We start from the raw sequence: 16,185 nt of genomic DNA on the forward strand, positions 1-16,185 counted from the left end.
TGAAGTAGATTTGTGTGAAATGGTATAAGAAAATAGTATTTTCCATGATACAGGATATAGCATTAAACTTAAATTGTGTTGTAGCACAAAATGTGTAATGTGATTTCAGTTTTTAAATTTAAATATGTAGTTTGTTTTTATATTTAGGAAGCATAGAAGATGATATACTTGTAGCAAATTGAAAGAAAAGCAAAGGAAACTTTGTTGATCATTGAGGGATGTGGTATTACACAGGTTTTTAACTTTCTTAATATGTTTCTGTATTTGATTTTTTTGATAAATACATAATGCATATTATGAGTTCCATGAAGTAAGCTTTTGCTGCATTAAGTTACTCAGGAGCTCCTCATATCTAATCTATAAAGAAATTATGATACATAGCACTCTTTTTTTTTTCTTCCCATTTTTATTTGTTTGTTTATTTATTTATTTGCAGTTGTAGATGGACAGAATACCTTTATTTTATTTGTTTATTTTTTATGTGGTGCTGAGGATTGAACCCAGTGCCTCAAGCATGGTAGGCAAGTGTTCTGCCTCTGAGCTACAGCCCCAGCCCCAGCCCCAGCCCCAGCCTCATAGCATTCTTTTCTTACTGGAAAAATATTTTTTAAACAGTATTGCAGAACAATTATCTTGGGCCTTTTTGCCTATGTATTGTTTCCTATGCTTAGCACCATCTCTGGCTTTTCTCCTTTATATCATTTCCCCTTTACTTATTCAACTCCCATTTTCTTTAAGAAACATGTAGAGCTGGGGTTGTGGCTCAGCAGTAGAGTGCTTGCCTAGCACATGTGAGGCCCTAGGTTCAATCCTCAGCACCACATAAAAATAACTAAAAAATAAAGGTATTGTGTCCAACTACAACTAAAAAAATAAATATTAAAAAAAGAAGAAGAAGAAATATATGTAAGGCTGGGGCTATAGCTCAGTGGCAGAGTGCTTGCCTGGCATGTATGAGGCACTGGGTTCAATCCTTAGCACTGCATAAAAATAAACAAATAAAATAAAGGCATGCTGTCCATACACAAAAAAAGAATGAAAGAAGGATGGGGTTGTGGCTCAGTGGTAGAGTGCTAGCCTAGCATGTGTGAGGCCCTGGGTTTGATCCTCAGCACCATGTAAAAATAAATAAAGTAAAGATATTGTGTATAAAAAAAAATAAACATTAAAAAAAATAAAAGAAACATGTGGACACATTTGTAGGTATTCCAGGAAGCATCCTGACTTCTCCAAGTCTTAGTTGGATACTGTTCCCATAGTACCCTTGCATGCCTCTTTGTTCTCATTTATTCTATGACTGTATTGCTTATATGTCTAGCTCTTCCTCCAGACTAGGATGCCTTTGGTATATAATTGTATTCCTATATTTATTTCTAGTGTCTAATAAAGTGCCTGCAACATAATAAGTAGTGCATAATTATTGAACAATGAATTGATTTTTGCAAGACTATCTGGTTCTTACGTTGGAATAGTGAGATAAGTCATTATTAGTGGTTTGTGCTACCAGTTACCATATTCCAGGCTTCATTAGGTTGTTCTAATTTTCAGACCCACAAAAAATTCTGCTTCCTGATTAAAAAAAAAAAAACAACACGTATTTTAGTGGAGATTTAAATTGAATGACTATAATGTAGATCCTTATTAGTAATATTTTAATATTTTAATAGGCTGTTAACAAGTTGGCAGAAATAATGAATCGCAAAGATTTTAAAATTGATAGAAAGAAAGCTAATACTCAAGATTTGAGAAAGAAAGAGAAGGAAAATCGGAAGCTACAACTGGAACTCAACCAAGAAAGAGAGAAATTCAACCAGATGGTAGTGAAACATCAGAAGGAACTGAATGACATGCAAGCGGTAAGGTTTGTGTGCGTACAAACAGGCACATGTAGGATTATTTTCATAAATTGTTATTACTATACATATTTGTTACCTATCTTATTGGATTTTCTTATATTAAAAAGTTTATATGTTAATATATACTTTCACAATTTTATCATTATTACTTTAATATAAATATTCATCTTGAAAAGCTAGAAAGCTGCCATATGGTTGTTAGTTAACTGTACCTTTTTTATCAATTAACAGCTGCTTTGTTTAAGAGGGCCTACTTTAAGAGATACAATCAAGAGTTTTCTTTCCTTGGTTTCAGACTGAAATTGGAATATGGCTGTTATAATATTGATTATAGTTGGGGTAGAGGTTTTGAAGTATTATAGCTTTTTTTCTAGTCAAGATTTACTTTTCTGAAATCTAAATATCAAGTTTAACTTTTTTATACTTTTGGCATATTAATAACATAAAATTATGAACATGATCTCTGATAAAAAACATAGACTAAGATCTAAACTGACTCCATCATTTATGGTTCAACCATCTGGAGAAGTTTTCTGTTCTAATTTGTATGGAGCCAGAAAAGCATTTCCTAATGCTTTAACATATTTTATTCCTTATGTTAAAAAAAAAAAAAACTTCAGAAATTCTTCTAAAAGCAAGGAGAAAAGCAGCTTATCCTAGTATTGCTTTACTGAGAAAAGCATCAAAATATATGGTAGTAGCCATATTTAGTGACATGCTCAGAAGGCTGCGACAGAAGGGGCTTAGAAGTTAGGGGCCAGCCTGGGTAACGTATGTAACAAGACCCTGTCTCAAAAAGAATAAAATAAAATTTGTAGTAGTAAATATTCATGGTTTATAGTACGTTTTTCATATTAGCAATTTAGATTACTTTTATTTATAATTAATTCTTAATGATGGAAATTACTTGACCTTGATATTATCTTGATATTTTTCAAAAATAGCAATTGGTAGAAGAATGTACACATAGGAATGAACTTCAGATGCAGTTGGCTAGCAAAGAGAGTGATATTGAACAATTACGAGCTAAACTTTTGGATCTTTCGGATTCTACAAGTGTTGCTAGTTTTCCTAGTGCTGATGAAACTGATGGAAACCTTCCAGGTAAGAATAATTCTGTTATGCCATTCAGGTTTTTTTTTTTTTATTCACTTTAGGTTTAACATAGAATTTTTTTTAACCCATTTGGTTTTCTATCTCATTTTGTCCATGGATTTTTAAGAAGAAATTATTTCTGATAGCCAAGACCTATGCTAATTATATACTAGGTGCATTTTATAAAATACAGTCATAAGCAGTCTTAGGCTTAACAAATTTTAGCTCTACCTGAGTAGAAACCTAAAAATTATACTTTTCCAACTAGCAGCTATTTGATGTTTTATATATTCTTGTGCTAAAACTAAGAACTATACTTCATAATAAAAACCATAACTGCTATATATAGAAACCTACATAATGTAGTAGTATTAAACTTAAATATGACTTTGTTGAATTTTAAATTTGGAGAAATACATAAGAGGGATAGTAAAATGCAGTAAGGGATAGGGAACCAAATAAGGCAGAAGCGAGTGGCTAAGATTTCAAACTTTTTTGTCTTCTTTTTTTTCCCCAATGACATCCAATTAAAAAATAAACACAACTTCATTATTGGCGTAATTATAGTAGAAATGAAGGGAATGGGTTGTAAATATTAAAACATTTACGTGTGTGTGTGTGTGTGTGTGTGTGTGTGTGTGTGTGGTGTATATGCATGTGCACAAGTTCAGGGTTTTAGAAATTTGCTTTACCTAAACTTGAAAATAGACTTTAATTAGTGTATTTTCTGAGTGATTCATAAATAAGATGATTTTATAAAACAGCATAAATTATTATCAGGGTTCTATTGATAATACATTGCTTGTTTTTGAAAATTTCATAGAAGAAATTTGATGGACTGTTTAGAAAATTTTACTATTTTTCTTGATCCAGAAATTGGAACTCCAACTGGAAAGTTGAATTCAATTCCTACTTGCATATCATGTGATCCCTGCCCCATTCTTTGCTGGTTTTACTAGCCCAAAGTCTGATATCTGGGAAAGGAAGAGCAGGGGAAGAATATTTCCTGTTCTAATGGTCAAGGAATTCCTTCTGTTTTCCACTTTTTGCCTATCTGAAATCACCTACCTCTTGAGAAGCACATTATAGGAAGATCACTTTAGGTTTAATAAGTACCTCCAGCTTCAGCTTTTTAAATATATTTCTAAAGTTAGTTTTAATCATCAGTAAAAACATGACTTTTAGAGGTTTTTGGCTACATTGTTTTAATTTTTGACCTGAAATTATAATTTAATTCCCTCTTTGTTAACCCCAAGATATTTTTGGGCTAAAGGAATTCTTAACTCTATTCAATGTCGGTTAAAAATATTGACTATAACTTTTTCTCTCTTTTTTTAATATTTATTTTTTAGATGTAGATGGACACAACACAATGCCTTTATTTTTATGTGTTGCTGAGGATAGAACCTGGGTCCCACCCATGCTACTCGAGTGCTCTATCACTGAGCCACAATCCCAGCCCCAGAACTTTTTCTTTATTCCTACCCATTTCTCTCTAATCTGGTTAATATTTTGTGTGCACCTGAGTTTTCTCTGTCTTAGGTTAGTAGGTTAGACATTTCATTAGACAAATTGAATTGAAAGATGTATTGATGGGACCTCCAAAGAAGGTGATGAGTTTTATTCTCCATTCTGGCATATTGAGAAGGCTAAATTCAAAGGCAGATTTGGGCTAGGAATCCATGTAGATTTCAGAATCCAAATTAATTTAGGAGTCAGTTAGCAAAGAGAATTTAAATATTTCTACTGTCTTTATTCTGTTTATTACTTAGAATATTAATGTATTTTCAGGGATTTTGTTTTCAAGTTTTTTAATTCCAGACAAAAGTACTGCTAGCATTTCTCCTTTGTTATAAAACAAGCCAGTTAGGTAATTCTTTCCCCTTCACTGTGGTAGTTTTTGTTTTGTTTTGTTTTTTTAAGTTGTAGTTGGACATAATACTTTATTTATTTTTGTGTGGTGCTGAGGATCAAACTTAGCACCTCACACATGCTAGGTGAGTGCTCTACCACTGAGTCACAACCCCAGCTCTTTCCCTGTCACTGTGTTCTTAATATTGAAACTTTACAAAGATCCGACAGTCTTGAACCTCAGATTTTATATTAGAAGTAGAAATGATTTGACTTTTTGAGTAGTTTGGTAAATGAACTAATACTATGTCTTTTATGATTTCTCTAAGATTTAATATTCAATATAAAGAATCTAATTTAATTATCTTCTACATCTAGGAATCAGCCTCTTATAGATTTGCTCAGTGGGCATCTTGACACTAACTACATTAAATCTCTCCTTGGGCTGGGATATAACTCAGTTGGTAGAGTGCTTGCCTTACATGGACAAAGTCATGGATTCAATCCCTAACACCCTACCAAAAAAAAAAAAAATCTAAGTTTCTCAATTCCAAAAATCGTAGGGGAAAAAATAGTATGCCTTCTCTGACTTATAACTGAAGATACTTACATTCTCTTAATTCTTTTATGTCTCATCATCCTCTTGATTCTGTGGCAGGTTGTGACGTAGCACACTGTATAAGTGTAAAGATTACCCATAAAGTTATAGTTAGCCTTTTGCCTAAATGACAAAAATTTTTATGTGATAACAGTCTCTACTTTCTCCTCTTTTCTCTTTCCTTCTTTTGGAACCATTGACCTAATTACCTAAAGAAAAGGTAGTAGATGAAATACAAAAACACTTGGCATCAGTACACCATTAATATTCATTATCTCTTAGGAATTATCTGCATCATTCTCTTTTTAATACATCTTGATCTCAGTCTTTGGAACCTTAGATTGGTGGATTGCTTGGTGTGCTTCCAAGTATTTGAATATATGAAAGTCTCTGACTTTACCCTATCAGGGATTTGGAGATAATCAGTGCATCTGAATTCTTGAACATTGGTTATTTTCATTTTCTTTTTTTATATTACTTTTGTATATAATTAAAATATTTTAGAATGTTTCTCGGCCTCTCTTTTTTAAATATTATGTGGTTTATCCCAGTAATCACTTTGGTAGTCTTCAGAGGTTAGCTTTGATGTTTAAATTGACTATATTATATATTGATTTGCATATAATTAAGATCTCTTATTTGAATAAAATAATCAATTGCTGATTTTGCAATAATAAATATCTAATTTTTTGTAAGTTAAAATTGTTCTACAAATACACTGTATAAAACCTGGAGCCAGGTTGTTTTGTACTTCTGTAGCAAAATGTTGATGCTAATCTACACTTAAAAGTTCTCAGTGTTGGACTGGGAATGTAGCTCAATGGTAGAGTGGCATGTACAAGGCCCTGGGCTGCATCCATAGCACTGCAATAAAAAGAATAATAAGTTTTCAGCATGAGTTTCTTTCACTTATCTGGAGAAACAAAATTCTATGTTTGTTAGGTGAAAGATAGAGTTTATAGCATTTTACCTTCAGATTGCCACTTAGGTTATACTGAGTCTTGATTTAGAAGAGGTCTTTATATATAAAAACTAGTAAATATGTTAATCTGCATCTAAGGAGTAAGAAAGGAAACAAGAGAAGCTAGTATGTATCACTGAGCTTAGTTCAATTCCTGACCCACACCTTAATCCAGAAAAGCATAAATGTTTTGGGCATTCATTTTCTTAGAGAAGTTTTTGCAGGAGGTTGCATATTTAAGAATACACAATTTTGTATAAAGGTCAAAATTTATGGGCCTTTATTTTCAGTAAAGAATAACGTGTTAATCAGCTTTATTTGTATCATCAAATATTAACGCTACTTTTCATTCAACTACTGTGTTACTGTTCAACTTAATGTTTTCCAAACCATACTTTAAGACAAAAACTGAAATTTTTGCACTATTAGTGGAAAAACTTCCTAACAACAATTTTTTTCCTTTTGTAAGGTAAAGTATTTATGAATGATCAATATATGACCAGCAGCCTTCTATACTTTATTTAAAATAAAACTGCCTGTTTGGTTGTTAAATTGTAATCAATATTTATGGAGCATGTCTTTAATTGCTAATTTAAATAAAAATCAGAATAGCAATATAATCAACAAATTTGTCAAGCACCTTCTTTGTGTGTTAGGGATCCTAAAACATAAAACAAGTTTTAGGATCCCTGCTCTTACAAAACTTATGAAGGAATTACACAAGGAAACAAAATAATTATTGATAAATAGAAGCGATTTAAGAAAAAAGTTGCATAAGAGAATTTAAGTGTTTTGAACCTCAGTTTCCTTATTTTTTTCTATAATAAGTATAATTTATATGAAAGATTAACAAACAATTTGGAGACATTAACTATGTGGTGAAAAGTAGGAACAGGAGGAACATTACCATTATTCAATGAACTGCAAGGGTTTGTTTAGGGACACAAACTAGCATTGTGCTGCAGAAACATAAGCTCAGAAATTAGCCTGGGTTTGAACTCAGTAAATGTCATCTGTTGTTATTATTCCAAGACTGAGCTTTACGACTTTTAAGTTGTATTATAGAGTGTGGACAGTACATGGTCCCATTAGGATCATGGTTTGAGCCATAATACAATCAATTACATTATAGCCTCATACTTTAAAATTGGTTGCCTTTTTGTTCTTTCATGTTTTGAATATGACAGATAAGAAAATACTTAATGTTTATTTAAATAGTAATTTCTAATGGAATCATGTTTATCCCCCAGTTAATTCTGATAAACATCAGTTTTATTTAAATAGCAATAATTATCATATAAAAGGCCTTGATTGAAATAGAGACTTTATGGTACACAGAAAATAATGTAAATATTAGCAGTTGATCAGTTTAATTGTGTTCTTTTTCTGTTTATTAAGTTTGTGAACTTAAAAGTCTTCATACCTAGTGTGAACTTGCTTGTAGAATTTGGACAATTGAATTAAAATTATTGTGAATATTTTGCCAGAAAGTTTATCAGAAAATTGCACTGAGAAAACAAATAAAATGCTTATCTCTTATTCTTTATATCTAGTTGATTCTGCCTGCATTCCTTATTTATTTATCTTCTATTCTTGTCTTCTGTGAGTAATAGGACACTTCTGTACTTTTGCTTGCTCTTTCTTGTGTAAATCATGGCTCTGATTTGTTCCACTTGCTGCATAGTTTTTTTTTGTTTTTCTTTTTGCTAAGTATTTTTATATGAATGTTAAGTGATTTAAAGTGTTCTATATTATGTCCCATTTAAGCTGCAATCCATTCCAGTTTTGCCTGGCTCTTACAGATACTGTTACTTCATACTTTTGTAATTGAGTACTAAATGTCCATTTGATGAGAAAAGTGGCTTGGAATTTTTTTCTGCAATATTTGTATGGCCATTAAAGTTGATTTGTGTGACTGAAGCATGAAGAGCGAATTATAGCATTATTCATTTAGCCATTTTCAGTTGCCTGTTGCTGCATGCTATAGGACAACTTAAAATAGTTTTTCCTTCACTTACAATTTAACACTGACTGCTATATGCTTTTTCTCTTAGAATCAAGAATTGAAGGTTGGCTTTCTGTACCAAATAGAGGAAATATCAAAAGATATGGCTGGAAGAAACAGGTAATATATACCTACTTTTTTTTAATTGATATTTTGTAATATGTTTGAAGCATGAAACTTTTGTTAACTGCTCTGTTATTAACATTGGTTTTAGATTAATATAAAATAGTCTAGACATAAATGGCAAATGTTACAATTATCACTTTAAAACAAGCTATGTTACTCTTATAATTCTTCTCCCTTTTTCTGATTGCAGTATGTTGTGGTAAGCAGCAAAAAAATTTTGTTCTACAATGATGAACAAGATAAGGAACAATCCAATCCATCTATGGTATTGGACATAGAGTAAGTTGACTTTGATTGAATTTTAAGTTACTTGAGTATTAACATATGAAATTTATTTTTAGACTTGTTCTACATTTTATGTTATTTAAACAATGTTATCTACTTTTGTTTTTGTTTTTTGTTTTCTTACATTTATTTATTTGTTTGTTTGTTTGTTTTTATGTGGTGCTGAGGATTGAACCCAGTGCCTCACACGTGCAAGGCAAATACTGTACCACTGAGCCACAACCCCAGTCCCTCTACTTTTGTTTTTAATAGACTTAAATTTATTCACTTTGTATGAAATCTTTGGCACAATATGAGAAGGAAAATTTTGTGTACTTAATTCATGTACTTGAAAGACAAATTTTTTATTTCAAGCATTTGGTAGTTTTGAGTTCAGAGTATCTTTAAAAAGTATGGAATTCTTTGATCACTACTAAGAGGGATTATTAACATACCTGTGGTTTTTTTAGTAATATATCAGAGAAACCTGTTTAGTATAGAGTTTTTATTTTCCTAGTGTTCATTCTATAGGAACAATGGTATGTTATAAAGAGAATTAAGTTCCATATTTAAGGAGCTCAGAGACTGGTACTAGAAAAGGTAGAACATGTAACACAACATAAATTCAAAGTGAAATAATAGGTGCTATTCAAGAGAAATGTAAATTTAAATGAATTACTTCTGTTTCTTCAGAATTAAATATTTGTGAATCTGATCATGGTTGGGATGTAAGTAGAACTGAGCAAGTACTAAAAATTACTGATACATGTTTTCATTTCTCATGGGTAAATAAGATAGGAATAGAATCCTGGGTTATAGAATAGATCTGTATTTAACTTTCTCAAAGTCTAAAATATTTCTCAAAAATGATTTTATTGTTTTATATCTACTTACAAGCCATACATTTTGTTGCTCCATGTCCCATTTGACGGTGTCAGACTTCTTTTTTATGGCCAACTATTCTAGTGGATATGGAGCTACCTCATTGTTTTTTGAATTTTGGTACTGGGAATTGAATCCAGGGCAATAAAGCAAGGAGCCACATCCCTATCCCTTTTTTATATTTTATTTAGAGATAGGGTCTCACTAAGTTGCCCTAGGGACTTGCTATGTTGCTGGCGCTGGCTTTGAACTCAAGATCCTCCTGCCTCAGCCTCCTGAGCTGCTGGATTACAGGCCTGGCTCATTGTTATAATTTGCATTTTCTTTGTAACTAATGACATCAAAAATCTTTTTGTGTGTTATCTTTTTTGAGTGTTTGTTTAAGAAAAAGTCCTCACTGTGTCACCCAGGGTGACCCTGAATTCCTGGGCTGACAATGATCCTTCTGCCTCAGCCTCCCAAGTAGCTAGGACCATAAGCAGACAGTACCATTCCTGGCTTGTTGGCCATTTTTATATCTTTTCAGAACTGTAAGTCTTTTGCCCAGTTTTTGATTGGGCTGCTTATCCTTTTGAGATTGGTTTATTGTATATATGTAAATAAATATTATTCTGAATATATGTACATGTATTTAGAATAAGAACCCTGTGTCAGAAATATGTTATGCAGATATTTCCCAGTCTGTGGCCTACCCATCCATTTTCTTTTCTTTTCTTTATTTTTAAGTTTTCTTTTTATCTTTATTGTTTTGTTTACTTATTTTTATGTGGTGCTGAGGACCAAACCCAGTACCTCACATGTGAGAGGTAAGCGCTCTACCACTGAGCTACAAAGCAGCCCCCCCATCAATTTTCTTAGTGGTATCTTTTTTTAGGGGGACAGGGGACTAGAGATTGAACTCAGGGGTCACTTGGCCACTGATCCACATTCCCAGTAGAGACAGGGTCTCACCGATTTGCTTAGCACCTCGCTTTTGCTGAGGCTGGCTTTGAATTCGCATCTCCGTCCTCCTACCTCAGCCTCCCAAGCGACTGGGATTACAGGCATGTGCCACCACACCCAGCCTAATGGCGTCTTTTAATAAAGATCAACGTGTCAGCTTTTAAAATGGTTAGTGCCTTTTATATCCTGTTCAAGAATTTTTGCCTGCCCAGAGGCAAGGTATTTTTTTTTTTCTAGAAGCTTTACCGTTCCACATTTTATGTTTAAGTTATGTATTTAAGTTTATAATTAATTTCTGTGTTTGGTAAGAAGCAGTGGTTGAAGTCAGAGATTTTTTTCCCCCACATGGGTATCTGGTTGTTTCAGCACTTTTATTTTTTTTATTTTTTTCTTTAAAGCTAAGTCTGAGCTAGATACATTTTTATATATTGACCTTGAATTCTCTAACCATGCTGTACTTAGTTTTTATAGGTTCTTTTTTTAGTTTTTAGATTTTTAAAAAATATTTTTAAAATCAATTTCACAGGGCTTTTCTATATAGGAAATCATGTTATTTCCAAATAATTAACTTCTTTCCTTGCAATCTACCTCCCTGTCTCATAGATTTATATAAAACACTACCAGAGTCAAAATAGAGAATAATTCCATCACAAGGATCCCTGTGACACCTTTTTTGATAACCATAGACAGTTTTTTTCCTCTACCTACTTGGTCCCTGGCAACATTAATCTGATCTCCAACTCTATAATTTTGTCATTTTGAGGATATTATATAAATGAACTAAAATATTTTGCAATCAAGTATTTTGCACTCGCATTTTTTTCACTCAGCATAATTACCTTGAAAGAAATTGTACTTGTAATTGATGTTTCTTGTGGTTATTGAGTTGTACAGGTGACCCTCTGGATTTTGCATCTGAGGATTCAACCAACCACAGATCAGAAATATTCAGGAAAAAATTTGTGTCTGTACTGAATATGTACAGATTTTTTTTTCTCGCCATTGTTCCCTAAACAATACAATGTATCAACTATCTACATACAATAGTATTAGGTTTTACAAATCATCTAAACTGGCATGGTAACACATACCTGTAATCTCAGCAACTTTGGAAGCTGAGACAAGAGGATCACAATTCTAGGCCTGCCTGAGCAGCTTCTTGAGACCTGTGTCAAAATAAAATAAAAAGGGCTAGGTAGTTCAGTATTAGAGAGCCCCTGGGTTCAATCCCCTGTGCTTCCCCTCCCCCCCCCCCAAATTTAAAAAGTAACCTAGAATTTATTTTAGATACATGGGAGGATGTGCATAGGTTTTATGCAAATACCCTTTTTATATAAGAGGACTGGGATTTTGATATTTGCAAATGGATCTTGGAATCAATCCTAATGATACTGAGGAATGACTATATGCCATAATACAGATGCAGTTTTTTTAACCATTTATTTGTGTTGTATCCAGTTTGGGACTATTATGAATAAAGCAACTATGAATATTCACAAACAAGTTTTTGTATAGATAGAAATTGTCATTTCCCAGAATAAAGATCCAAAAGGGTAATCACTGGGTGATATGTTGAGTATATGTTTAGTTTGGTAAGAAGTTATTATATTCTTTTTCTGAGTAGTTCTGTGGTTTTACATTTACACCAGCATTGTATAAGGGATCCAATTTCTCTGCAGCATTTGATGTTGTTATTATTTTTGTTCTAAAATTTTTGATAGCGATATGCATTATAGGGTTTTTTGTTTGGTTTGGGGGTTTGGGTGGAAAACTGGGAATTGAACCAACGGGTGTTCTACCACTGAGGTACATACCCAGCCCTTTTTATTTTTATTTTGAGACAGGGTCTTGCTAAATTGCTGGGTATTTGGGCTAGCTCTAACTTGCAGTCCTGCCCCAGCCTCCTGAATCTCTGAGATTATAGGGTGTGCTGCTGTACCTGGCTCATTGTAGTTTTAACAGTATATTTTCCTAATGACTAACGATGTTGAATATCTTTGCATTTGCTTATTTGCCACCTGCATGTTCTTTGCTGTAAATGAATTTTTAATAATGGCTTATATTTATTTTTATTTTAGTAAGCTGTTTCATGTTCGACCTGTAACTCAAGGAGATGTGTACAGAGCTGAAACTGAAGAAATTCCTAAAATATTCCAGGTAAAAATATGGATTTGTAAATTTTTTTAAAATATTTTGAGTTGTAAATGGACACAATAACTTTTTTTCCCTGTTTCACCATTTTATTTTATTTATTTTTAAATTCTAACTTGTTATATATGTTAACAGCATGTATTACAATTCATATTACACACATAGAACACAATTTTTCATCTCTCTTGTTGTATACAAAGTATATTCACACTATTCGTGTCTTCATACATGGACTTAGGATAATGATGTCCATCTCATTCTACCATCTTTCCTACCCCTAAACCTCCTCCTTTCGTCTCCCACCCCTTTGCCCTATCTAGAGTTTGTCTAATCCTCCCATGCTCTGTGAATTCCTACTGTGAATCAGCTTTCTTATATCAGAATATTCAGTATTTGTTTTTCAGGGATTGGCCAACTTCACTTAGCAATTATATTCTCCAACTCCAACCATTTACCTGCAAATGCCCTGATTTTATTCTCTTTTATTGCTGAGTAATATTCCATTGTGTATATATGCCACATTTTTTAATCCATACATCTGCTGTAGGGCATCATGGTTGGTTCCACAGTTTAGCTATTGTGAATTGTGCTGCTATAAACAGTGGTATGTCTGTGTCCCTGTATTATGCTGTTTTTAAATCCTTTGGGTATAGACCGAGGAGAGGGATAGTTGGGTCAAATGGCTGGGTCAAATTACCAGTTTTCCAAGGAATCTCCATACTGCTTTCCATATTGTCTACACCAATTTGCAGTACCACCAGCCTTGATTGAATGTGCCTTTTCCCCCACATCCTCACCAACATTTATTGTTGTTTGTCTTCATAATAGCTGCCATTCTGACTGGAGTGAGATGAAATCTTAGAGTAGTTTTGATTTGCATTTCTCTAATTGCTAGCAGTGTTGAACATTTTTTCATATTTATTGTTTGATTTATTGATTGATTATATATCATCTTCTGAGAAGTGTCTGTTCAGTTCCTTGGCCCACTTATTGATTGGATTGTTTGTTTGGTATTAAGATTTTTGAGTTCTTCATATACCTTAGAGATTAGTGCTCTATCTGATGTGTGAGTGGTAAAAATTTGCTCCCAAATTGCAAGCTCTCTATTCACCTCACAGGTTGTTTCTTTTGCTGAGAAGAAGCTTTTTAGTTTGAATCCATCCCATTTATTGATTCTTGATTTTAATTCTTGCGCTACAGGAGTCTTACTAAGGAAGTTGGGGCCTGACCAAACATGAAGAAGATTAGGGCCTACTTTTTCTTCTATTAGAAGCAGGGTCTCTGGTTTAATTCCTAGGTTTTATGTGGTGCTGAGGATTGAACCCAGTGCCTCACAATGTTCAGCAGTTTCTCTATCACCAAGCCACAACCCCAGCCCTAAAATTATAATTTTTAAAAGGCTCTTTTTACCTAAGTACTGAGTGTTCTGTGAAATAAGTGTAAAATATGCCATTGCTTTTATACATGTGCAACTTTTATTTACAGATTAAGATTTTTTCTCTTCCATTCTCTATTCCTGAATGTAGATACTATATGCAAATGAAGGTGAATGTAGAAAAGATGTTGAGATGGAACCAGTACAGCAAGCTGAAAAAACTAATTTCCAAAATCACAAAGGCCATGAGTTCATTCCTACCCTCTACCACTTTCCTGCCAATTGTGAGGCCTGTGCCAAACCTCTCTGGCATGTTTTTAAGCCACCCCCTGCCCTAGAGTGTCGAAGATGCCATGTTAAGTGCCACAGAGATCATTTAGATAAGAAAGAAGACTTAATTTCTCCGTGTAAAGGTAAGGCATGATAATTATTTTTTACAAATTTAGTCCCAATAAAATAACTTCTTTTATGTATAATGAGTTCTATATAGCATTGAAAAGGTAGGTTATGAGAAGTACTATTTTGACAATGATGGAAACATTGCAGGTATAATTTTACAGCTACAGATTAAGCTTTAAGTACATTTTTTTTTTCTTTTTAAAGAGGATCACCCCCTTGCCAGGCACAGTGGTGCACCCTTGTAATACCAGCAATTTGGCAGGCTGAGGCAGGAGGATCACAAATTGAAAGCCAGCCACAGATCTGGGGATGTGACTTAGTGGTTAGGCACCCCTGGGTTCAATTTCTTGTACAAAAGAAAAACTATTATGAAATTATCCTGTGGTGCATGCATACAATCCCAGCAGTTTGGGAGGCTGAGTCAGGAAGATCACAAGTTCGAGGGCAGCCTATACAATTTACCGAGACCTTAACTAAAAAAATTAAATAAAGGGTGTGGGGATATAACTTAGTGTTAAAGCTTCCCTGGGTTCCATCCTCAGTACTGGGGAAAAAAAGAAAAAGAAATTATCCTAAATTGGAGAGAAGAGTTATAGGGTGAGTTTCACTATATTCCTCTGAATTTTTACCTGTTGCTTACCTTCTTTTGTCTGGCTTTCTCTGCCTGGACCAGCATGCTGTATCATAGACAAAAATACCTTCCAGTTTAATCAGAGGGAACCTAAAGGAAAAACATAGAGTACAGACAGCCATTTTAAGATAAGAAACTTAAGTTCTATAAATATATTTATTTCACTTCTGCTTTTTACTTTATTTTTCTTACTTTATGACTGTTGGCTACTAGCTTTGTTTGTTTTTAATTAAGTTCAGCCTTAATTAAATTTAAGAAAAAAGGAATATATTGTTCAACCTTAATTAAGCATAGTTGTTTTCTTTGAAACTATACAAACATGAAAAATTACACATTTGATAGATTTGGGGTTCTAATATTATATGGTTTTAATTGTGCTTGCTTATTTTTTTTAATTTAGTAAGTTATGATGTAACATCAGCAAGAGATATGCTGCTGTTAGCATGTTCTCAGGATGAACAAAAAAAATGGGTAACTCATTTAGTAAAGAAGATCCCTAAAAATCCACCATCTGGTTTTGTTCGTGCCTCACCTCGAACACTTTCTACAAGATCCACTGCAAATCAGTCTTTCCGGAAAGTGGTCAAAAATACATCTGGAAAAACTAGGTAAGGATTAAAATGTTAACCTTTTTAACAGTGTGAAAGTCTCTGTTAAAATCAGAAATCTCATTTTTTTCACTACAGAAGACATCATTTAGAATTAGGTCTTTATAGACTCACAGTTACTCTATGATTCATTTTAAAAATTAATATTATTAATTAATGTGATATTTAGTTCTATGTCAAATTTTATTGTCATAAGTTTTTTTTAATAATATTTATTTTTTAGTTGTACATAATACCTTTATTTTGTTTGTTTTTATGTGGTGCTGAGGATTGAACCCAGGGCCTCACAAGTGCTAGGCGAGTGCTCTACTGCTGAGCCACAACCCCAGCCCTATCATAAGTTGATGTACAAAGCACATATTTATCCATTAATGTTTTTATACCTAGTAATTTATACTTTTTTTAATGCAAATAAGGTTATATGAAACTTTCCTCATTTTC

The 16,185-nt window shown here is 33.0% G+C and overlaps 1 protein-coding gene across 4 annotated transcripts in view; it reads left to right on the forward strand.

The window, feature by feature from the left end:
* Positions 1 to 16,185, forward strand: part of Rock1 (Rho associated coiled-coil containing protein kinase 1) — a 146,994-nt gene that overhangs the window by 128,524 nt on the left and 2,285 nt on the right. For 3 of the 4 annotated variants that reach the window (XM_005329028.3, XM_040274616.2, XM_078030297.1), the window contains 7 exons: positions 1,668 to 1,856; positions 2,801 to 2,960; positions 8,416 to 8,486; positions 8,683 to 8,771; positions 12,659 to 12,737; positions 14,258 to 14,519; positions 15,537 to 15,744. In XM_005329028.3, coding sequence (XP_005329085.1) covers positions 1,668 to 1,856; positions 2,801 to 2,960; positions 8,416 to 8,486; positions 8,683 to 8,771; positions 12,659 to 12,737; positions 14,258 to 14,519; positions 15,537 to 15,744 — 1,058 coding nt within the window. Of the gene's footprint in view, positions 1 to 1,667; positions 1,857 to 2,800; positions 2,961 to 8,415; positions 8,487 to 8,682; positions 8,772 to 12,658; positions 12,738 to 14,257; positions 14,520 to 15,178; positions 15,473 to 15,536; positions 15,745 to 16,185 lie in introns of those variants that run through there. The other variant, XM_040274621.2, reaches the window with a different exon arrangement.

Source organism: Ictidomys tridecemlineatus, chromosome 13 (genome assembly GCF_052094955.1).
Source record: "Ictidomys tridecemlineatus isolate mIctTri1 chromosome 13, mIctTri1.hap1, whole genome shotgun sequence".
Lineage (NCBI taxonomy): Eukaryota > Metazoa > Chordata > Mammalia > Rodentia > Sciuridae > Ictidomys > Ictidomys tridecemlineatus.